Source organism: Microchirus variegatus (genome assembly GCF_963457635.1).
Source record: "Microchirus variegatus genome assembly, chromosome: 1".
NCBI classification, from domain to species: domain Eukaryota; kingdom Metazoa; phylum Chordata; class Actinopteri; order Pleuronectiformes; family Soleidae; genus Microchirus; species Microchirus variegatus.
In genome coordinates this window covers 35,125,795-35,146,825 of record NC_139802.1, presented here as the reverse complement: position 1 = coordinate 35,146,825, position 21,031 = coordinate 35,125,795, and the positions used below count along the sequence as shown (strand labels likewise).

General features: G+C 41.2%; 2 protein-coding genes across 3 annotated transcripts; both read right to left on the bottom strand.

Moving 5' to 3' along the window:
• Positions 1-941: 941 nt before the first annotated feature.
• On the bottom strand, positions 942-2,174 carry rxfp3 (relaxin family peptide receptor 3; the record flags this gene model as incomplete). Its single annotated transcript, XM_083897032.1, has 1 exon — positions 942-2,174. One exon carries the CDS (start codon positions 2,172-2,174, stop codon positions 942-944), a length of 1,233 nt encoding a protein of 410 aa, XP_083753158.1.
• Positions 2,175-6,434: 4,260 nt separating this feature from the next.
• On the bottom strand, positions 6,435-17,013 carry btc (betacellulin, epidermal growth factor family member). 2 transcript variants are annotated; one of them, XM_083896298.1, is made up of 6 exons: positions 16,728-17,013; positions 16,096-16,203; positions 11,851-11,953; positions 9,597-9,743; positions 7,474-7,624; positions 6,435-7,376 (listed from the first exon to the last, which is right to left on the bottom strand). In XM_083896298.1, exons 1-5 carry the CDS (start codon positions 16,765-16,767, stop codon positions 7,477-7,479), a joined length of 546 nt encoding a protein of 181 aa, XP_083752424.1. In that variant the 5' UTR covers positions 16,768-17,013; the 3' UTR covers positions 6,435-7,376; positions 7,474-7,476. The 2 variants fall into 2 exon arrangements, with proteins under 2 accessions (XP_083752424.1, XP_083752423.1); XM_083896297.1 differs by having other exon boundaries at positions 6,435-7,624.
• Positions 17,014-21,031: the final 4,018 nt, after the last annotated feature.

Genomic DNA, 21,031 nt, shown 5'->3' with positions numbered 1-21,031 from the left:
CATTCACCTGTCCTCCTCATTCACCTGCCCTCCTCATTCACATGTCCTCATCATTCACCTGTCCTCCTCATTCACCTGTCCCCCTCATTCACCTGTCCTCATCATTCACCTGCCCTCCTCATTCACATGTACTCATCATTCACCTGTCCTCCTCATTCACCTGTCCCCCTCATTCACCTGTCCTCATCATTCACCTGTCCTCCTCATTCACCTGCCCTCCTCATTCACATGTCCTCATCAATCACTGCCAAATTACCTCTGCTTTTCTATCATAAACACCAGTATTCTTCACAGAGACCAAAATGTGATCCTAATGAGGCAGAAAACTCATTTCTGAGGAACTGGTTTAAGTTTAGGCCTAAGATTTGAATTGGGGTTAGGTTAAGTTTATAGGTTTAAGCATTGAGGGGTTATGGTAAAGGTAAGGGATAATACATTGTTTGGGCTGTCCACATGGATGGAGTGGTGGTTAGATCACTAGTTAGATCATATATGTAGTGAAGTACCTGGCTTTGGTATTTACATACAATGTGTATTTATATACATTATCAATGAATGTAACTCATGTAACACGAGGGCATAGTGTATTCATGAATGAATGAATGAATGAATGAACTGTCCACCTGAGTGTTCTCATCCTGCAGTAAAAGGTCCATCTTTATGTTCATTATTATTATTGTTAATGTCTTTACATGTCTTTACATCTCCTCTTTTCAATTTCACGCAACAGCAAACATGCGCCACTGTGTCTCGCTGTTCACACGCAGGTGACGGAGAGGATGAAGAAGGAGCTGCTGTTTGCACTTTTAAACTTTGATCCAGATCCAGTTTGGACTCGGAAATAACGTCAAATGAACACATATATACACATAAAATATATAAATAAATAAATCTATATAGATATATGTATAGCTCCCAATAAATAATGTGGAGTTTTTGGACTAAGTGCTGTTTTGTGGACGATCTCGCCTGTCACTGTACATCACTGCCCCCGGAGGATAAAACACCACAGCGGGCTCCACGGGCGCGCTGAGGGGCACCAGGACCTGTCCTTGCTCGTCCGTTTCGGGCTTTGTCGTGGCCGTGATGGGCCGTATGGTGGTCAGAGCCGGCGATGTTATCTGCCAGAAGAGTTTTTTCAGCGCTTTCCTGAACTCGCGCCTCATCAGGCAGTACAGGATGGGGTTGAGGCAGCTGTTGGAGTGCGCCAGACACACGGACACGGGGAACACATACGCCTGTGTGGTGTAATACTCGTAACTGAAGTGAACCACGTTGAGTTTGATGAGGATGCCCCAGGCTGTGAGCGCCTGGTTGGGCAGCCAGCAGAGGAAAAACGACAGCACCACGATGGTGACGGACTTGGTGACTTTTGCGCGTCGCTTGGCGCTGGAGGTGTTGGTGTTTTTGGAGGTGATGAAGCGCAACAGGAGCAGGTAGCAGACGCAGATGATGCCCAGAGGAACCACAAAACCCAGCAGCACTTTCTGAGAGTGGTAGAGTCCCAGCCAGAACTGCGTGCTGGTCCCGTTAGTCTCGGGGAATTTCACCAGACACAGGTCCTCGTTGGAGACTGTGACGGTCGTGGAGAAAACCGCGTGCGGCAGCGCGGCGGAGACCGCGGCGAACCAGATGAAAACAGTGATGCAGCGCGCGGAGCAGCAGCGCGTCCGCCGCCTCCTGCCCTTGAGCGCAGACGCGAGGGAGCAGTACCGCGCCACGCTCATCGCCGTGAGGAAAAACACGCTGGCGTACATGTTCATAGCGGTCACATAGGACACGATCTTACACATGGCTCTGCCGAAAAGCCACGTGAAGTCCAGCGCGTTCTCCACCGCCCAAAAGGGCAGCGTCAGCACGAACTGGAAGTCGGTCACTGCCAAACTCGTCACGAAGAGGTTGATGGAGGATTTTTTCCACACGCGCTTCGACTTCATGAGATACAGGACCAGTAGGTTCCCAACCAGACCGAGCGCGCACACCAGAGAGTAGATGACGGATATTGTAATCCTCACAGCGGCTGCTCCGTCTGCCACAGCATCACTTCTGTCCAAGTCCGACAGGTGGAAGTTCTCCGCGGAGGAGCTGCTGTTGGTCGCGTTGAAAACGCAGCTGAAGTTGAATCCGATTCTCGCTGAGCCTTCATAACTGGGGTCGATAAAATCTCCAGACATTTTAACTCCAAAGGGGGGAAAAAAATATGTTTTTCAATCAGTTAAGTCATCCCGAGATCCAAATGCTGGAAGGAAAAAAAAAAAAGAAATCTTGGATTCTATCAATAACAGCCAAATATGCGGTGGAAGAGATGCGCTCAGGTTTTCTGTTTTTCCACCTGACCAGTAGAATGACAGAAATGTTGATGCGCGCGTGGGCTCCAGGTTTCTGTGGAGTCTCTCGGTCGTGGAGGGGGGGGGGGGGGTAAAAAAGCGTCCTGACGCAGCGCTCAGGCGCAAAGTGGAGTTGAGGGATCTCATAAGGTGCCATGTGGAGAGAGAAAGAAAGAAAGAAAGAAAAAAAGAAAGAAAGAAAGAAAGAAAGAAAGAAAGAAAGAAAGAAAAAAAAATACAATACACTGCTGTCTCATTACTTTTAATTCAGCTGCCTATTGATTCCACTGTGCCTTGGCTTAGAGCACATGTGTCAAACTCAAGGCCCGGGGGCCAGATGTGGCCCGCCATGTCATTTTATGTGGCCCGCCACGTCATTTTATGTGGCCCGCGAGTGATTAATTGGTCTTAAAAATCGGTGTCTTTGCTCCTTTAAGGCGTGCGTTGACCATAAACTACATTTCCCAAAATGCATGGCGATTGCGTCACCCGCAAAGTGACGGCACCGCCACTAGATCGCAGTGTGTCGTTGTATATGCATCAATGCAACGAGTGAAATTGAATAAGTAATAAATACAGAAAGTTATTTAGCAATATGTTACAGAGTAGTTACCTTTATTGTATGTAATATTTAGTTATATTTAGTAATATTTATCCTGTATGACAGTTACATCTGACCCTTTAAGTGTAACCATTATGCTGATGTGGCCTTCAGTGAAAAGGCAGCAAAAGGAATTAAGAACAGGGAATAATTACAAAGGTGGATGACAAAGAGAAATGGTCAGGGGAAAATAAAGTGCTCCACCAAAAGGGACCAAAGAAAGTCTGCCAATACTTGATATTGAATTAGAGGAATTAGTTATTTTTCTGCACAGACCCAATTAGTGATTGCATTTAACCCAAATCTGTTTCTAACCCATCCTTATTACACCAGTATTGAACACACACACAGAGACGCAGGAGCAGTGCGCAGATCTTATCTGCACCCCTGGGAGCAATAGGGGATTGGTGCCTTGCTCAAGAGCATCCCAGCCCTTGTTCCTTTCAGATAATGTGCCCAATTCCTTTCCTCTTGCCCATGACATGGTCAAGTGACCCAAGAAAGTTGTATTCAGTTTTAATGTGGACATATAACAATCCCTATAACGCAACTGTCTCAACAGAGGAAAACAAACATTTACATTTATTTCTGTCTGACATCATATCTGACAAATCAGGTTAATATCAGTGTTTTGTCATGTACAGTTTGTTTTCCGGATGCAGTTTTTCCACTAGTCGTTCAAAAAGAATAAAGACCCAGCCATATTCATATTGATGCGTTTGGCGCCTGTTCCACATTTTTAATGGTCTTTCACCAAGCATTCGCAGCTTGTTTTGGTATTTCGGTCTTGTGCAGCACACACATCTTCTGCAGAAATCAACACGTCAGGACCTCTCTAAACCTCCAATAGAGATGAAACATTTATTCAGGGGCAGGAAATGCTCAGCCATAAGCAGTCGGCCTGTGCTCTAATCACATATATCTTGTGCTTTTAGACTAATATAAAATCCATTGACGCATTATGTTGGAAAAAAAAAGTTCCAGTGCCACAATGTTCAAATAAAATACTCTGTACCGGCCCTGCATTCAAATTAGGTACTATCAACATATATATATATACATATATGTATATGTATATATATATATAAAGAAGCAGGGGCACTTCCAGAGACTTTGAGGCCCCGGGCAAAAGGGATCAGGGGCCCAAACTTTAACTGAACCAAACCGAAGCAAACTAGTAGCTTTATGCATGTATGTTTGTAGGTTTTAAAACAAAGCAACTTCATTTAATTTAGTTCAAAACTACACTATTCATATATATATATATATATATATATATATATATATATATATATACATATATATATATATATATACATATATATATATATATATATATAAAAATATGACTTTAAAATAAAATAAAATAATAGTAAAACAAGATATAAATGTTATTATCCTTCCCGGTTTGGTCTTTATTATTATTTTACATTATAATTATTAGTATTATTTGAACACTACATCCTTTATCTGAAAGTGGGTTCCGTCAAGCAATACTATCAGACCTGGCTGAGGGAGCGTTTGTGTATTTACAGCAGCAGTGCAGGCAATCTTCACGATGCTCTGTGTGGAACCGAGTGACTGCTTAGTCATCTGACTGACACTCATTTGACTGACATTTGTTTGTGTTTAAACGTTAGGCGGTACAGTTTTTAATACATACAGGTATAAAAGTCATCATGTTCTTTTGTGCATTTTTAAGTACCATAACATTTTCTTCCAGTCAAATAGATACGTCTATTTGACTTTGTTTTTTCATAGACTCCATTGAAACGTCTCTGTGTTGTAAAAGGTTGTGATGCTCTGCTGACCTCCAGTGGTGTTCATGAAAATTCCACAACCTGCAAAAATCAAAGGGCACAACCCAGCAACCCCCCCCCCCCCCCCCCCCTTGCTCTGGTGTATGTGACGTCCTGAGTGCTGCAGTAATCTTTATCACCGTGCCTTCCAAACTGTTTGGTACTCAGCTGTTGTACTTCACCATCTTGAGGGCAAACCAAAATGAGAACAGATGGAACTATTAGCAGTTGCTGCAAATCTGTATGCGCGTGTGCACGTGTCTTCGTGTTGTTCCCCGTCTAATACCCACCACAACAAAACATTCCATTTTTTATTCCATTATTTTTATGAAAGACATTTTTACGACCGCTTGGCTCCTATCTTTTCCGTCTTATCAGCCTCACATTTCTGAAGTCCTGCGGACACACCCCTCACGTAGAGACTCTGGCATTCCACAGCTGTCTCTGTTTTGATGACAGCCGGGGCCACACGGCCGGGCCAACTGAAATTATCTCGGAGATTGTCGATCGTATAGACGGAGCAGAGAGTAGACGCTGAATACGAAAACACAAAAACACGCTGTGTCACTGTAAAACTCATTTCCCGAGTTAACTTCATGTTCACTCTGTGGATAGACTTTGACATTAGTCGTTTTTTGTTTTTTTTCCAGTTCCACAGTGAAAAGGGGCCAAACTCACAACTCAATCAATTGCAGTTAATTAAGGGCGGTCATGTTGCAAAACAACTGTGTCCTTCTTATATTATCCGTTTCTAACAGACTGTGACCAAAAAAACATTTGTGAAGGGAGTTTTTGAGGCGTGAAGGAGCAGCAACTAAAGGTGACTTGAAGAGAAAAAGATGCTTCCTTCTTTCCCAAGTAAAAGTTCGCTTATCTGAGCATGACGACTGAAAAACAAAGTAACACAGACAGGCTCTGTCCAAAGGTAACAATTTGCCCACTATTACATTTAATCCTGTGTTTGTATTCATGCTGTGCTGTGGTGTTTTCAAATCTAGATGACAGGTTGTGGACACCAAGAGTTGTCCTTTTTTGTGGATTTTCCTTTGTGTTGTTTTTTATCAGGCGGCAGTTGAGATACATCACGCACTGTATTGTAAACTTTACTATCATGTTGTTTTAATCTTATCAAACATTATCATCTTCCTGGCCGAGAGTAACCCGGTTTACGGCCTGAGCGTCCGAAAAAGAGCTGAAATTAAAACGGTCAGTATCAGTGACGAAGCCGAGACAAAAGATAACTACTGTGTGCCTCACGAGATTAAGTCGCGTTATGTCACAGGACCGTATCGTATAATGTTCACACTTTTAAGAATGGGCCCACGGTGCTCTGTCAGTCTCCCGCTGGTTATACAGCACCGTGGCAACACAACAGCATAATAAAAAACCGCAACCAAAGTACAATAACCTGGAAAACCAGTGCGATCGATACTTAATCTGCACATTCCTTGGCTGCTTGTTTTGAGAAAGGCTTTTTGAAAAACTGAAATGAAACTGATGACCTGGATAGAGAGTTACAACAACTACTGGAATATTCAGGGGAAAGTGAGACTGTCGAGGAGTGAAAAGAGGAAACTGGAGTAGACTGTGACACGATTGAGGCCTGGTTAAGAAACTCATCTCTTGCAAAACACCGAATATCTTTTCTTATAAAACCACTAAGCGAGGAGAACATTTGCATCAATGACGAGTAGAACAGACGTCGTTTATTCCAACCGACAGCGGCAGACTTTACAGACAGATCTCCAAAATGTCCCAATTCTACATTTAGACGTAGAATCAATGTACATAGAGATATATGCAGCTTGCAGTATGGAAACTGTCTCGTACAGTGGAGCACTTTCACCTCGGCTGAGCCTCCACACACAGGCTCGGCTGTTCTGCCTCAGTAGCGCGGAGGCTGCCTGGCTCCAAATATACAAATCAAAAAAAGTAAAAAATAAATCCTGCAGCACAACTTCTCCTTGTCCTCTTTCCTCTCACAGTAAGCCCCGGACTGCAGCCTTTAGTAATAATGTGAGGTTTTCCTTTTTGCATTGCTAACGTTGACAAGTAACTACATTCTGAGTGAGTGTGCACAGAGCGATTTATGTGATCATCGCTGTTGATTTTTTTCTGCTTAAATCATCAATAAATGACACTAAAGTGAAGGTAGTGAACAAAGCAGAAATAGTATGACTCTACACTGCAGTAGTCTAATATCTATACATACATTCAATGGTTTGTATACAGGAGTTCCCTAAAGAACATGGAGTGTAGTATTTTCACACAGTCTTATCCAGCACTGACTAATAACATCATCAGTTGTTATCACTGGCTGCCAGCTGGCGTCACAACTTACTCCAAAATAGCAACTGTTTATTTAGAGCTGTGCAGCTCTAGTGCCTGTAGCTCCACGTCACCGGAGACATGCGTCCTCGCCTGGACACAACCAGTGCATCGCTCGTCTCTGGCTCGTGTCAATGATAAATCCTGAAGGGAGCATCCTCTTCTTTTTCCTCTGCAGTTTCCAACACAGCTGCCCGTCAACTTGAATGAGGGGCCTTCACAGTCCTGTGTGACAGAGCCTTTTTTTTAATTTGCAAACGCCTCCATCCGTGTCCAGCACGGACACAACTCCACCAGCGACAGGGAGACAAAAGGCAGCAGCTGTCACACGAAAGGACAAGATCCCTGTTATCCAAAAAACCATTCCCACACGTGTAGATGCACTCGCACACTCACACACGCACACACGTACACGCACGTCTCATACGGCATGAGTGCGGGGAGGCTCTGTTGTGTCCGGTGTGGGGGCGGCGTGCGTCGCTCGGGTGTCCATCATGCTGAGCTTCTCCGACCCGTTCCTCGGTTCTTCCCTGCGTCTTCCTTTCCGCCAACACAGTCTGTACCTACGACTAACAGAGAGACAAAATGTGTCATGCAGGACGAAGGCGCCATCATGTATAATCTAACTGGCAAAGCTATAACTATCAATTGACGCAAGGTAAATTGGCAAATTGCCTTTGGAATAATACACAACTCTGGGTGTGTGTTTATAGATCACATCTTCAGGCTTTACAAAAATGTGTTTTTTCATCTTTTTATGAATTGTTGAATCAAAGTTGTGATTGATTTTATCTTGCTTTTTACCATTTTTTTTTAAAGGGGTCATATTATATCCTATTTCTCCAACTTAAACTAGTTCCCTGGTGTCCTAATGAACATGTCTGTGACATGCTTTGGTCAAAATACCATAAGGATGAAGCACCACAGCAGTTCAATCACCCTGCCAAAACAGCCCTGTTCAGAACGCTCTGTTTAGTAGTATCTCTTTAGGTCCACCTTATGACATCAGCCTAAGAGGCTACTGGGAGCTAACAGGAGTTAGCATTTGGAAAAGTGATCATTTTCAGGCTCTAGCAGGCACATGGTCGTCATATATAACATGTATTCACTGGACAGATAAATCCTCTGAGGCTGGAAGTTTGTGTAGAACTCTGTGCTGCACTGTGGAGCCAAGAATGGAACTTTTCGTGGACTTTACGGACTTCTGGTTTTAGGATACCGTTGCACTCGCCAGCACTGATAGCACTCATATTTTTTCACACTTTGCCGCTCCAGAGTCCCAAATATAAGGATTTAAATGATTATAAAGTTGATTTTGCGTAATATGTCGGCTTTAATGTGAACTCTGAAACCGAAGTATTTTCAAATTTCACAAATTGAACCTGATTAAAAACATTTTGAGTACTTTTTGCTCAGGTTTGTTTCTATAGTAAAACAAAAAACACCATAATTTCATCAGATTGCCTATAGGTTGTGCTGAAAAAAAGGATGGAAAGAATCCCAGCAGCATAAATACTCTTGGGGTTCTAGGGGTTATAAGAATAGTCCCACATAATCTTGCTAAAGTCGGAAAGTAAGAAAATTCACTTCACGGTCCAGTGTGTAACAATTAATAAACACGTCGAGCTGTCCAGGCTGAAGATGAGTGAGTGAGTGACACCACTCCCTATCCAAAGTGTTGTTGTTGAACATGGCTGCTGTAGAAACAGTGCGACAAAAGGTATTGGCTTCCACAAAGCAAGGCCTTTGCAGCACGTCTAACGCATAATCCATAATAATAATAGTACTCCTAATAATACCTGTAATCATGTTACATGACTCACATGTGGAATTGTTCTACATGCTTGGGTTGACATGACACTCACCCACCTAATTCACTACAGCTGCTTCAGCAGATAAGCAGCTGCTGCTATGTGTTAAAAAGAAAAAAAATCAAAAGAGTATAAATTCAAAGGTACATTTATGCAAGCAAATCAAATTACCCAGCGGGAAATTTGTCGGTAAATTAGAGGTAGAATTTATGCTGCTGCTGGGGAAAGTGATAATCTCCTTCGCCATAGCAACAGGGACCATGGCTAATGGGTATCATGGATGGTATGTACCTCTGAAAACCCTGACAACCGTCTGCATAACAAATTCTAATTTTGTCTTAAAAGTTGTTTCCTGACTCCAGGTTATCCAGAATATTAATGGCTAATTAATTTCATAGGTCACACCCTTAAAGGTGCATTATGTAAAAAATCTTAAACAACTGGCCATAAAATCCTCCTAATATGTCACAGAGACTCAGGAATAAAAAATATATAAAAAAAATATTTTGCAGACTGCAAATCCTGTTTTGAAATCATGTTTTGGCATGTGGCGCCACCTACCACCGTCTACCAATCATTGCAGTCAGTAGAGTCTCAGCTGCCGAGCAGCCACGGGTTGCCAGTTACGTCAGAAAACGAGACCTAAAAGACCTCGGTATTTTGAATTTTGAATGTAGTACCCGTTTTGGGCCACATTCTTACATATGGCGTCTTTAACTTCAAGACTTACTGTGAACAAAAGCAGATGAAGGCAATGAGAAGAATGAGGAGAAGGAGCCCGACGACGACGCAGGCGATGATGATTTGTTTCTTATCGCCTTTCTGCCAGTCCAAGTCCACGTATTCACACCTGGAGCCGACATAACCAGGCTGACACCTGAGACAAAGGTAGTAATAATAGCGTTTAATAGTTTCAGAAGATTTGATGTCAGTTTTCTTCTACAGTCATTTGATTCTCTGCTTCTACAAATTGGCAATTTGGGGTTCAATTGATTCACTTATTAGTTGATTTGTTCAAACACACTTTGGCACAGGACATGGAAGGAACTCCGCCTTCCAGTTTTAATATACTTTTACTTCTAAACAGGAAACTACTTTTGATAATTAAGTACACTAAATGTCATATACTTTAAAAGGAACCCCGGCTATAAAACTTGTAGTTCTTAAAAGATAAATGTTAGTATCAGTTTTAATAAATTGATATAAAAAACCTTCTTGAAGTCTTCGTTTTTATAAAATGTGTAAAAATAGTTTAACTCGTAGGTCGCCATTGTTGTTTACGGCGCAATGCACTCTGGGTAGTGACGTAAAAAGGTTGACTGGGGGCTTCGGGACCCTGTTGTGACTGTTCAGCACAAACATGTCATCTGTTCAGCCTTCGATTGAAGCCAATCGAAAGTCGCCCACAGCTCTTCTCCTGAGCAGACAACCCACGTCTGCAGTCGCCGCGTCACTGTATATCCATATATGGAGACGCAGTTGCCGCACGTACACCACAGGTTTTGTCCCACTCCCGCCTCATCCCGTCTTTCTTGCGCTTCATTTTGATGCTCGTTTTGTGAAACATTGTCAGTGCTGTCCTCCTCCTGTATGTTTCGCTCGGGTTCAAATTGAAAAGGCTGAACAGATGACATGTTTGTGCTGAACAGTCACAACAGGGTCCCGAAGCCCCCAGTACAACCTTTTTACGTCACTACCCAGAGTGCATTGCGACGTAAACAACAACGGCGACATACGAGTTAAACTATTTTTACAAATTTTATAAAAACGAAGATATCAAGAAGGTTTTTTATGTCAATTTATTAAAAATGATACTAACATTTATCTTTTAAGAACTAAAAGTTTTATAGCCGGGGTTCCTTTTAAGACATTTACTTAAGTAATATTATAAAAAAGTGACTTCCACTTCTACCAAAGTCATTTTCTGCTAAGAAACTTAACAGTTGAAAGACAACTCACCCTACCACTGAGCTACCATGGCTCAATCCTAACTCCTCACTTTTTTAATACCTTTACTTCTAAAACTGAAGTACATTTTATATCATTTTATATATATTTGATGCTTAAGTACCGTAAATGTCATATACTTTAAGACTTTTACTTAAGTAATATAAAAAAAAAGTGACTTCCTCTTCTACCAAAGTCATTTTCTGGCAACATACTTGTACGTTTATACTCATATATCCTTTTAAGGTACTTTATACAAGACTGGTTAATTATTACACTTGCATCATATGGTACAGTTGCTGCTTTTTGTTTGACGTACTATAGCTTTTTTTTGGGGGGGGGGGGGCTTTCCTCTGTTAGTTTAACGCAAAATGTGACATTTTCTAAATATCTACTCTGCCTTATGATAGTGTGTTTTCTCTCTGTTCTGGTTGGATTTATTGGTCGGCTACACTGTTTAGGGTTGGTGTGATGTCATAATGCTACTTTGGCTGACGCAGATATCGTCATCAGCCGACACAGAAGATGGGGGATTATTTCTCCAAGATCGTTGGTTCTCAAAGTGCAGCCCACATTTCTGGCGGCACCGCAATGAATTACAGTTGATAGTTTTAATCCAGGAGCTACTAAGCTTGTTAAATGTTTATTGGATATTACTGGATACAGACCAATAAGTGTAAACTGTAGAACTGCAATCTGGTCATTAAAATGATTAAAAATGGGATTTCTTTCTGGGTTTTTTTCCTTTGGCAGCCCTCAGTCCAATGTTGGGTTCCTAAATTGGCCCTCGGGTATCAAAACTTTGAGAACCCCTGTCCAAGATAAATGGCACTGTGGTACAGCTTGGTGGACACTTATGCAAGCTTAGGCGAGGATTTACTGTGACATTAAGAATCCATGACAGCGTGGGAAACACATCGAACAATGAAACTGTCCTTTGTTACTGTATCTCTTTCATCTATTCTGTATTGAGGTCATTTTACTCGCCTCTCATTGCTTCATATTTCCTCATCGTCACTATATTAGATGTTTCTCACCTGCAGGACGGCGTCTTCTGTTCTTCCACGTAACGACACTCTCCGTGGACACAGTAGTGCTTGAGTTCCTCTGGACATTTGGAGAAATGGCCGCTCCACTCCTCTGCATTTTGTCGTGACACAAAATTGAGTTACACGTTTGAAAACTGGCTTGAGATACAGTACGTGCAACGTTTATTTTTCCTTTTACAGTTCAGAGCATATGGATTGTCGAAAAAATGTTGGAAAACCTATACGCAAATAATGGTTGATTGGAAAAGTGGCCGTGTAGCCATGCACGAGGCATTTGACCAATATCACTCTCATATTATGATCAGAATCAGAATCACTTTATCAATCCCCAGAAATTGGGTTATTCTTATGTGTCAAACGTGGCAATTCTGAACAGACGGACATGGAGAATAATGGACGCATCACCTTTGAGGTTATCGCTGGTGAAGAAATGGTTAAGAAATAGTCTACAATGTAAACTCTGATAAAACCACTCCTCTTTTCTTTTATTGTCTATCATTGAACAGACCAGTGTTGACCCATATTTTGGGTGAATTCCAATTCCTTGCTTAACCCTCAATCTCAAAAATGCACGCTCCCTCTAGTGCAAGTGCTGTCCCGATTCTCAGAAAAATTAAGTTGAGGGGCAAGTTTAAGGGCTGTATCGCCCTCAATATTGAGATTTTCCGAGACCACCCTTGGGAGCAAGGGCTACCCAGAATGCATTGCGTGTTTTCACGTTACAAAGATGGCGCCGACAGCAGCGAAACGAGTACACTGCAAATTAAGTATTTTCTTTGTTAATAAAGATATAAAATATATGAAAACCATTGTATTATCTAAGTTTAGGCCCATATTATGGATTATTTACGTCATTGTTCCGTAACCTTTAATTTTATTTTACGATCTTTTGTCAATAGCCGGCCGGTGCGGACAATCGATCATTTGCGATCGTTTACTTTTCAATAAGCCGTGGTGTGTGGTAACTGTCAGCTGAATATGTCCGTGGTTGTGGTATTTGTATGAGTATCATCTTATAACTAACTGACAACCTAACAACTTGACTGACAAACGGATCGTAATAGATAATGGTGACATAAATGCGTTCTTCATCTTCGTTTTTTGAGTTATGCGCGTTATTCTGCCCCCCACAGTCTGAAGACGTATCTGCATTTAAGGGGTGTCCCATTTCTAAGTGACAAAATAACCCTCAACACTTGGTTTTGAGGGCCAGTAAAGATTAAGGGTTGAGCTTGACGGTTCAGATTGAGGGTTAAGATAGGAATTGGAATTGGCCCTTTGTCCACAAGTCCTCCAGTTTGGTTGGGTTCAGGCACTTCTGGTAAAATTGGATATAACAACTAGAAAAGCACTCAGAGAGCGCAGATCTCCGCCAAGGCACCTCAGTGCCTTCAAAATACACACTGTCATCACGCCTGGGTCAGACGGCGGGAGTTGTAACTAGTGATAGCATCTACGGATCACGCCCCTAAATGTATTTAATTACTTGTTCCAGGTCCCATTGCGGACATTTCCTGAAAATTTCATCCAAATCCATCCGTGACTTTTCCAGTTATGTTGCTAACAGACAAACAGACGGACAAACAAACTCCTGCGAAAACATATTCCTCCTTGGCGGAGGTCAATAAACAAGACTACAAGGGTAATTTAGAAGAATCAAGCGAAGCACCGCAAGTGTGCATGTCTCATTTACTGTGGTGGCACTTCCGGTTTGAATGCACGGTCCCATTCAGCCATTCACGGCCGCAACTGAATCTGCCTCCTCATTCTGCTAACAGCTACTGTGTGAGTCACGGAGAACTGCCACCACAGTAATTGCAGATCTGCCTGATGAATAGAGCACACTAATTGGTTACACATATTTGACTTTATAGCTATTGGAGGTCTTAGTCATTTAAATATAAGCCCATATGTGTCATTAATCTTTAAAATTGATTTTTTTTTTTTTTTTTGCAATAAAGGCAACATTTTAATCTCCGTCAATTTTAATCTGTTTCAACTGTCACATTTGTCAGTGCGCTTCACTAACCTACACCCTCCTCACCTCCTGTTATAGCCTGCTATAATTAGACAGTTGGTAATATGATCTGGAGAGATAGACTATTCCGAGGCAGCAAAAACGCCTTGCGTCATCTGCTCCCACGAAAAAAGTAATATCATTCTTTGCTAAATTAGGCACATGATAGTTTGTGTATCTGCGTCACAGTAAATCCCGCCCCCCCCCCCCCTCCGCAGATGCCATTGTGGGCCATAATGCTGAACTTCTGACCACGGGTTATACAGCACATGGTGGCTCTGGTGTCACAGGCCGCCGCTATCTTTACAACCCATTCCCATGAGATTATGCTTGAAAGCAGGCTTGTAAAACAATACTGCCAAACACGTGACATCAAAGAGAGCGCTTCATTTGCGAGCTGTAACGTGAGAGGCGGCTCGCTGACACAAAACAACCTCCAGCGACAAAGTTTAACAGAAATAGTTTCCGAATTGCGTGCGTATTTGCTCGACTTCTTCATAAAGAGTAGCTCAGACACATTGGTCATGTCAGTATATTTGACCAAGGATGAAAATGTGAAAGCAGTTATTGCTTTAGAATCCTCGCTTCTCCCTTCATTTGTCTTTAAGTCAATAAGCCGGAGCAGATCAGCCAGTTTTATATTTAGCATAAAGCTGAGGCTTTTATGTTCACATTACAATTCGTATGCTATAAATGACTGGAACTGTTGAATGTCTCAGTGAAAAACTTAATTATATGTGATTTAGCCCTAAAAAGAATACAGGTGCCAGCAGGACTAATGTCAAAGGAAGCATAACCCTGCAATTACACTATCTTAGTTAAAATTAAACTCTTATAGAGTAAAATGGAAGGAGAGGAAAACAAGGAAAACTAACATGCTGCATTGTGTTTGGTATCTGACAGAGACGAGGGACTCGAGTCACGTGACTTGACTCGACTTTATTGAGGACTTGATACTTGCTTGACGTTGGTAAAAGACTCGACTTGACTTATAGAGTGTCTGCTTTTGCGGCCTTGCTTACAAACCTGGCAACCGAGCGACACCAGCACCACTTTGTAAAATGTCCATGGTTAATGTAGTGTAGGTCTAATGTCAGTATTCTTTACATTTTGTTTTTTTTATTTGCATTTTATTGATGTTAAAGGTGCATTATGTCATAAATCTAAAGCAACTGGCCATAAAATCCTAATATGTCACAGAGACTCAGGAATAATGTTCATATAACAAACTGAACTCACCAACAACAACAGTACAGACAAAATAGTTGCATCGAAAAAAGTATTTTGCAGACTGCAAATCATGTTTATGTTGTGAAATCATGTTTTGGCATGTGGCGCCACCTACCGCCGTCTACCAATCATTGCAGTCAGTAGAGTCTCAGCTGCCGAGCAACCACGGGTTGCCAGTTATGTCAGAAAACAAAACCTAAAAGACCTCTGTATTTTGAATTTGAATGTAGTAGCCTTTTTTGGCCACATTCTTACATATGGCACCTTTAATTATACTTTTTTTTTTTTTTTTTTTCAATAAACAGGTCAGTTGTATGGGACCATGGAAATTAATACCGTTTACAGTTTATTTTACAGATAAATCTCTAGCAGTTAAAAATGACTGTCTTTTTCTTAGTATATTTAAACGTCCTCATCTTCTATATTCGTACGACTTGACTTGCTTGATACTTGCAAGAGTGACTTGGGACTTGCTTGAGACTTGCATATGTGTGACCTGAAGTTCAATGATTGGTGCTAATCATTTATTTGAAGAACATCCTAGATATTGTTATGTCCTGCTAACTCCATTATACACCCAATGAGCCGTGGTGATAATGTTAATGTTAATGATTCTCCATTACATTTCACAAATAAATAACACAGCACCTCCATTTTTTAAAGCATAATCTAAGATGTTTGAATAATCCATAACGGATGTCACCTGCTCTAGCATTTACATAAACCAACAAATATGATAGATCTTCGAAAATGATTGTGGGAATGCATACAAAGCTCCACTATCTTCTTATTTACATAGTTGTTTTTTTTAATTAGACACCACTAAAGTCATTTCCTAGCAACCAAACGACTTAATGATGGACTAATGTCCTTTTTTGGACAGTTTAGGATGACTCCCTCCATTAAGTCATCATCTTCAAAAACCAACCAACCATTTATGACACCATGAAAGTTTCCACCCCTCACCCTTCTGTCCCCGGACCAACCTGTGCAATTGTCTCTGTTGTCATGGTGATGACAGTGGTCTACGGCTCGATTGGCAGGCTCCTCGGTGGCGTTCCACTCTCCGAGGCAGTATTTGCATAAGGCCAGAGCTGCAGCCAGAAACATAAATAAAATAAAAAGTACATCACACACTCACACATTCACATAGTCCACCATCATCTGCAAAAGTGAAGGTATAAATAACCCAAATTACGGGTGAATAGCAAGGTGAGTCATGATTAAAGCCCTCATCTCCACACCCACGTCTGGCTCGTGTCTCGTGTCATGTCATATTTGGGGAGTCTGTGTTGACAATGCCGTGTAACCACAGTCGGATGAAGTGTATTAGCAGTGCATGGACTCGTCATTTAATCATTAACCAGCACTGGAGGTGTACCGTACAAATAAACGTAGCTGAGCAGAGTCGAGATTGCATTATTTTGAAAGCACCAACAGGATTCAGCAACAAAATGATCTGATTCAGAGGCATTTTATCAAGAAGAATCTCCCCAGAGGAGAAGAAAACATGTTAAAAATGTATTATGCAAGCATATGCAAACATCGCTTTGTGTCAGTTTGTGATTAACAAACGGCCCTCTGTAAGGTGAGAGAACACACCAGCAGCAGACTTTACCTGTTACAATGCCTGCATAGAGTCTGTACACCTTGGCCATTTCCTTCCTTGATCAAATGGCTCATCCGATACATGAAGGTTCGGTGTTGTTGGAGTAGAGTAGACGTCAGACCGGTAAAGTCCTTTCTCAGAGGTTAATGGCCTTTGCAGGAGGTGTGAACAAGCTGTGAATGTTCCCCAGTGACGTGTCGTGTTTTGGTTCTTCATTGATGGCAGGTAAACTCATAATCTGACAGAAAAGTCTGAGGTTGTAACCAGGAGCACACACACAGCTCAAAGTGGCTCCCTGGACTGTGACTGAACTGCAACTTCACTATGTGTGTGTGAGAGCGAGTGTGTGTGTGAGAATAGAAAAAGGGGGTTGGTACTGAAACTCAACTCTTCTCTCTGCTGCCCGCCCACACCTTTAAAGGAGAATAGGACTCCATTCAAGCTGTGCAGGTTGTTTCCTCGTTACAGAACACCTGCCTTTCCCTAAAGAAAGGAATGGCTCTTTTTTTTCAGAATGAAGTGACACAGGCAGCACATTCACACGTGACGTGACAGCCTGATCAGGAGCGACGCACTTAAAAACACCTCTGTTCCCTTCCTGCTGCACTGTTGTCTGTGCAGGAAAAACACTGCCAGATCCAAGTTGTGCAGGTTCACTGGAACAGAAAGTAAATTTTGGAGGGGTGTGATACTGATCAGACTCAGATTCCTTGTCACTGACTCCTGCTGAGTGTGACTCAACTGGAAGAAATGTGAAAGTGACAGTTTCAGTGGCCTCACTTTAAGGACACTGACTGCCAATTACTTCAGTGCAAACATCAGTGCAAACATCAGTTCTAATAATTTCATGACAACAACAATCATGAGGGCCTTGAGTGCTTAAATACTTCAATGTGTGACACTTTAGTGAATATGACTCACATACTAAGGGACATATTATGCAAAAGAAACTTTTTAATCATTTAAATCCTTATATTTGGGACTCTGGAGGCCCTATCAGTCGCCAAAGTGTGAAAAAAGATGACTCACTGATGTTTTTGTGATCCTCCTCAGTCTAAGTACAGGAGATAAAACACGCAATGTTGACTTCCGCGCTCACTGGGACGTCACAATGCGCTAAATTCCTGGACTTGTTGTCTCGCGGAGCTCCGCTTTGTCTGTAAAACACGCGAGAGTGCAGGCGAGGGCAACAGTAATCCGAAAACTGGAAGTCTGCGAAAAGTTCTATTCTTGGCTCCACAGTGCAGCACAGAGTTCTACACAAACTTCCAGCCGCAGAGGATTTATCTGTCCAGTGGATACATGTTATATATGACGGCAATGTGCCTGCTAGAGCCTGCAAATGATCACTTTTCCAAATGCTAACTGCTGTTAGCTCCCAGTAGCCTCTGTGGCTGATGTCATTTCCTGTGCCTTAAGTTTTGTTTTACTTTTTTTTAAGGTGGATACTACTAAACTGAGCGTTCTGAACAGGGCTGTTTTGTCAGGGTGATTGAACTGCTGTGGTGCTTCATCCTTATGGTATTTTAACCAAAGCATGTCACAGAAGTGTTGATTCGGACACCAGGGTTAACTAGGTTAACTTGGAGAAATAGGGTATAATATGGGACCTTTAACTAAATATATGTCCTTATTGCTAGCTTGCAATCTGCCCTGTTTATTTTTATGGTTAGCACTCCTGCCTTTGCAGCAAGAAGACCTGGGTACGCGACCCCTTCAGAACAAGGGCCTTTCTGCATGGCGTTACCTGTGTGTGCATGGGTTTTCTCCAGTTTCCTCCCACAGTCCAAAGATGCAGATTTGAGGATTAGGCAAATCGGTTATATCAGCTGAGATTGGCACCAGAGATTCATGTGGAAGATTAAGAGTTAGAAGATGAATTAATAAATGAATGAATGTTTCAGCACAAATATTTTACACAAGGTAGCTCATGTGAACAGTAAAGTAACTAATATCTCCACTGTTATTGTCTTACTGTTATCATTTTCTATGTCATGCTAAGACAGAGTTTGAATGTCAAGTCTGGACTTTGTGTGCGTGAAAAAGGCCACGTGCAATGTATAATGTATGATGAGTTACATTTCTATTTCATTTCTATTTAATTACATTCAACCACAATCAATTTAAATACAATCAATTTAAATTGATTGTATGAATTGTTGGTTTTCAAAACTCCAGAATGAGCCTTTTTTATTTTTATTTATAGCTTAGCTTTCTCAGCTCTATGTGGACATGAACCAAACTTCAAAAATCTTTCCAGTTCATAGGCTCGCCAACACACTTGGAAGGGACGTGGTGTGAGGGATACTCAGCTGCAACGTGCAACTTCACTAATAAATGTTGCAAAAGTTTACACACTGTACTTTCAAAGAGTATTTTTGACTTTTGGATACTTTAAATGTGTTTTTGAACATTGTGATATAAAGCATTTTGTCTCTAAACATGGCCAGCAGATGGCACAAGATGAAACTTTTCATCCCGTGAAATAAATAATGAATCATTTCAAACATACCCTTCTCCAGCAATCAAAATTGAAAAGCAGCAGCAAGACTTTGAAATGATGATTAATGTAAGAAGCAGCCAATCACTTCTGGGGCAAAAAGGAAAAGAACACAGAGCGGAAGAGAGACAATGAAAAAGAGAGAGCGAGACATACAGCATATAGTGCCAAAGACTCAAGCTGTGCAAGAAACTGACAAACGCAAACGACAGAGATCAAAACCTTTCAAAGCTCTTTAAAAGTATCCGAGTCACATTATATGCAAACCCCTTGTGAGCTGCACAGTTCCTTCCATTGATTATAGCCAACCCACGTCCCACACTACGGACGACTGGGGCAACATGATCAGAGGAACTGAGGAAAACATCAGAGTGAGTCCATGCTTTGGTTTGGTTTGGTTTGGTGCAAAATTTGGATTCCTCAACACACAAACATGTGCTAATATACAGTGGAGACCTTATTTAGTAAATGTATTCAACTTCTGCAAAATGTATTTGCCCCTTCTCATATTTATTTCTGTTGGTCATTGCATCTGTGAAAAACAAAAAGTTTCCCCCTAACAGACTAAATATTGCATGTTTCTTCAAACACACTACAAGTTTCATAAAAGTTTTGTATGTTTCATTAAAAAAAAATCTGTAATTATAAGTGTCCATATGAATATTGTAGTGGCTTAGGCCATAGTGATTATGTGTAGTTTTCCCACATTTCTGTATAACTCTACATGGTCATTTAAAGGTGCATTATGTAATAAATCTAAAGCAACTGGCCATAAAATCCTCCTAATATGTCACAGAGACTCAGGAATAATGTTCATATAACAAACTGAACTCACCAACAACAACAGTACAGCCAAAATATTTGCATAAAAAAAATATTTTGCAGACTGCAAATAATTTTTATGTTTGAAATCATGTTTTGGCATGTGGCGCCACCTACCGCCGTCTACCAATCACTGCAGTCAGTAGAGTCTCAGCTGCCGAGCAACCACGGGTTGCCAGTTACGTCAGAAAACGAAACCTAAAACACCTCTGTGTTTTGAATTTGAATGTAGTAACCGTTTTTGGCCACATTCTTACATATGGCACCTTTAAATATGCATATATGTATGTGAGCATTCATTTTGTGCAATTACATTATAACATAGCATGTTAAAGATTACTTTAAATGACACCTATTCCATTTTAGCTGACATACAAAGTAAATTTATATTAATTATTGTGCAAAGAGATAATTAAGAGATAAAATAATAATAACATGCACTTTTTTTGGTGAAGTATTTGTTTAAAAAAAATAACTCGCCAGATGTCTTTTATGCTGATACAGATATTGTCACACACACATAAATCACAGTCCACATTAAAGAGGATGTTTGCAAATAAGTTTAACACTTAAATGAAATGGCCGACATAATTCTTATAATGAATGTTATGATATCTTTAATCAAACATAGCCTTGAGCTTGTGTAAAAGAGTATAATAATCTTCTTCTTTTTTTTAAAGTTCAAAAAGCTTCAAAAGGCTGAGTGGAATGTAACTCTGCGTTAAGTGTCTGTGCAGTTTCAGACAGGAAGACACCGTTTCCTTTCTCTGGCTCAGACTGAACATCAGGAAGCGCCAACACACTGAGATTCCAGGGTGTAATTTAGAGCCTGTGCATAAACATCCACTTTGTACAATCCATACGACTCTGCCACTTTGTATAAAACAGCAGTCACACTCATACAATGTCTGCTATAAGACGGTATAATAGATAGATATAATAGAGTAGATTATGGAGTATGTGTTTTTTTTAAAAACGATTGGCTAAACTG

What these genes read in the sequence shown, in the direction of transcription:
- btc (XM_083896297.1), bottom strand. Translation starts at nt 16,767, where the DNA reads ATGGCCAAGGTGTACAGACTCTATGCAGGCATTGTAACAG. An exon ending in CAGAAGACGCCGTCCTGCAG is followed by an intron (nt 9,744 to 11,850) that starts GTGAGAAACATC and finishes CCTTTGTCTCAG; the next exon opens with GTGTCAGCCTGGTTATGTCG. An exon ending in TTCATCTGCTTTTGTTCACA is followed by an intron (nt 7,625 to 9,596) that starts GTAAGTCTTGAA and finishes TCTCTCTGTTAG; the next exon opens with TCGTAGGTACAGACTGTGTT.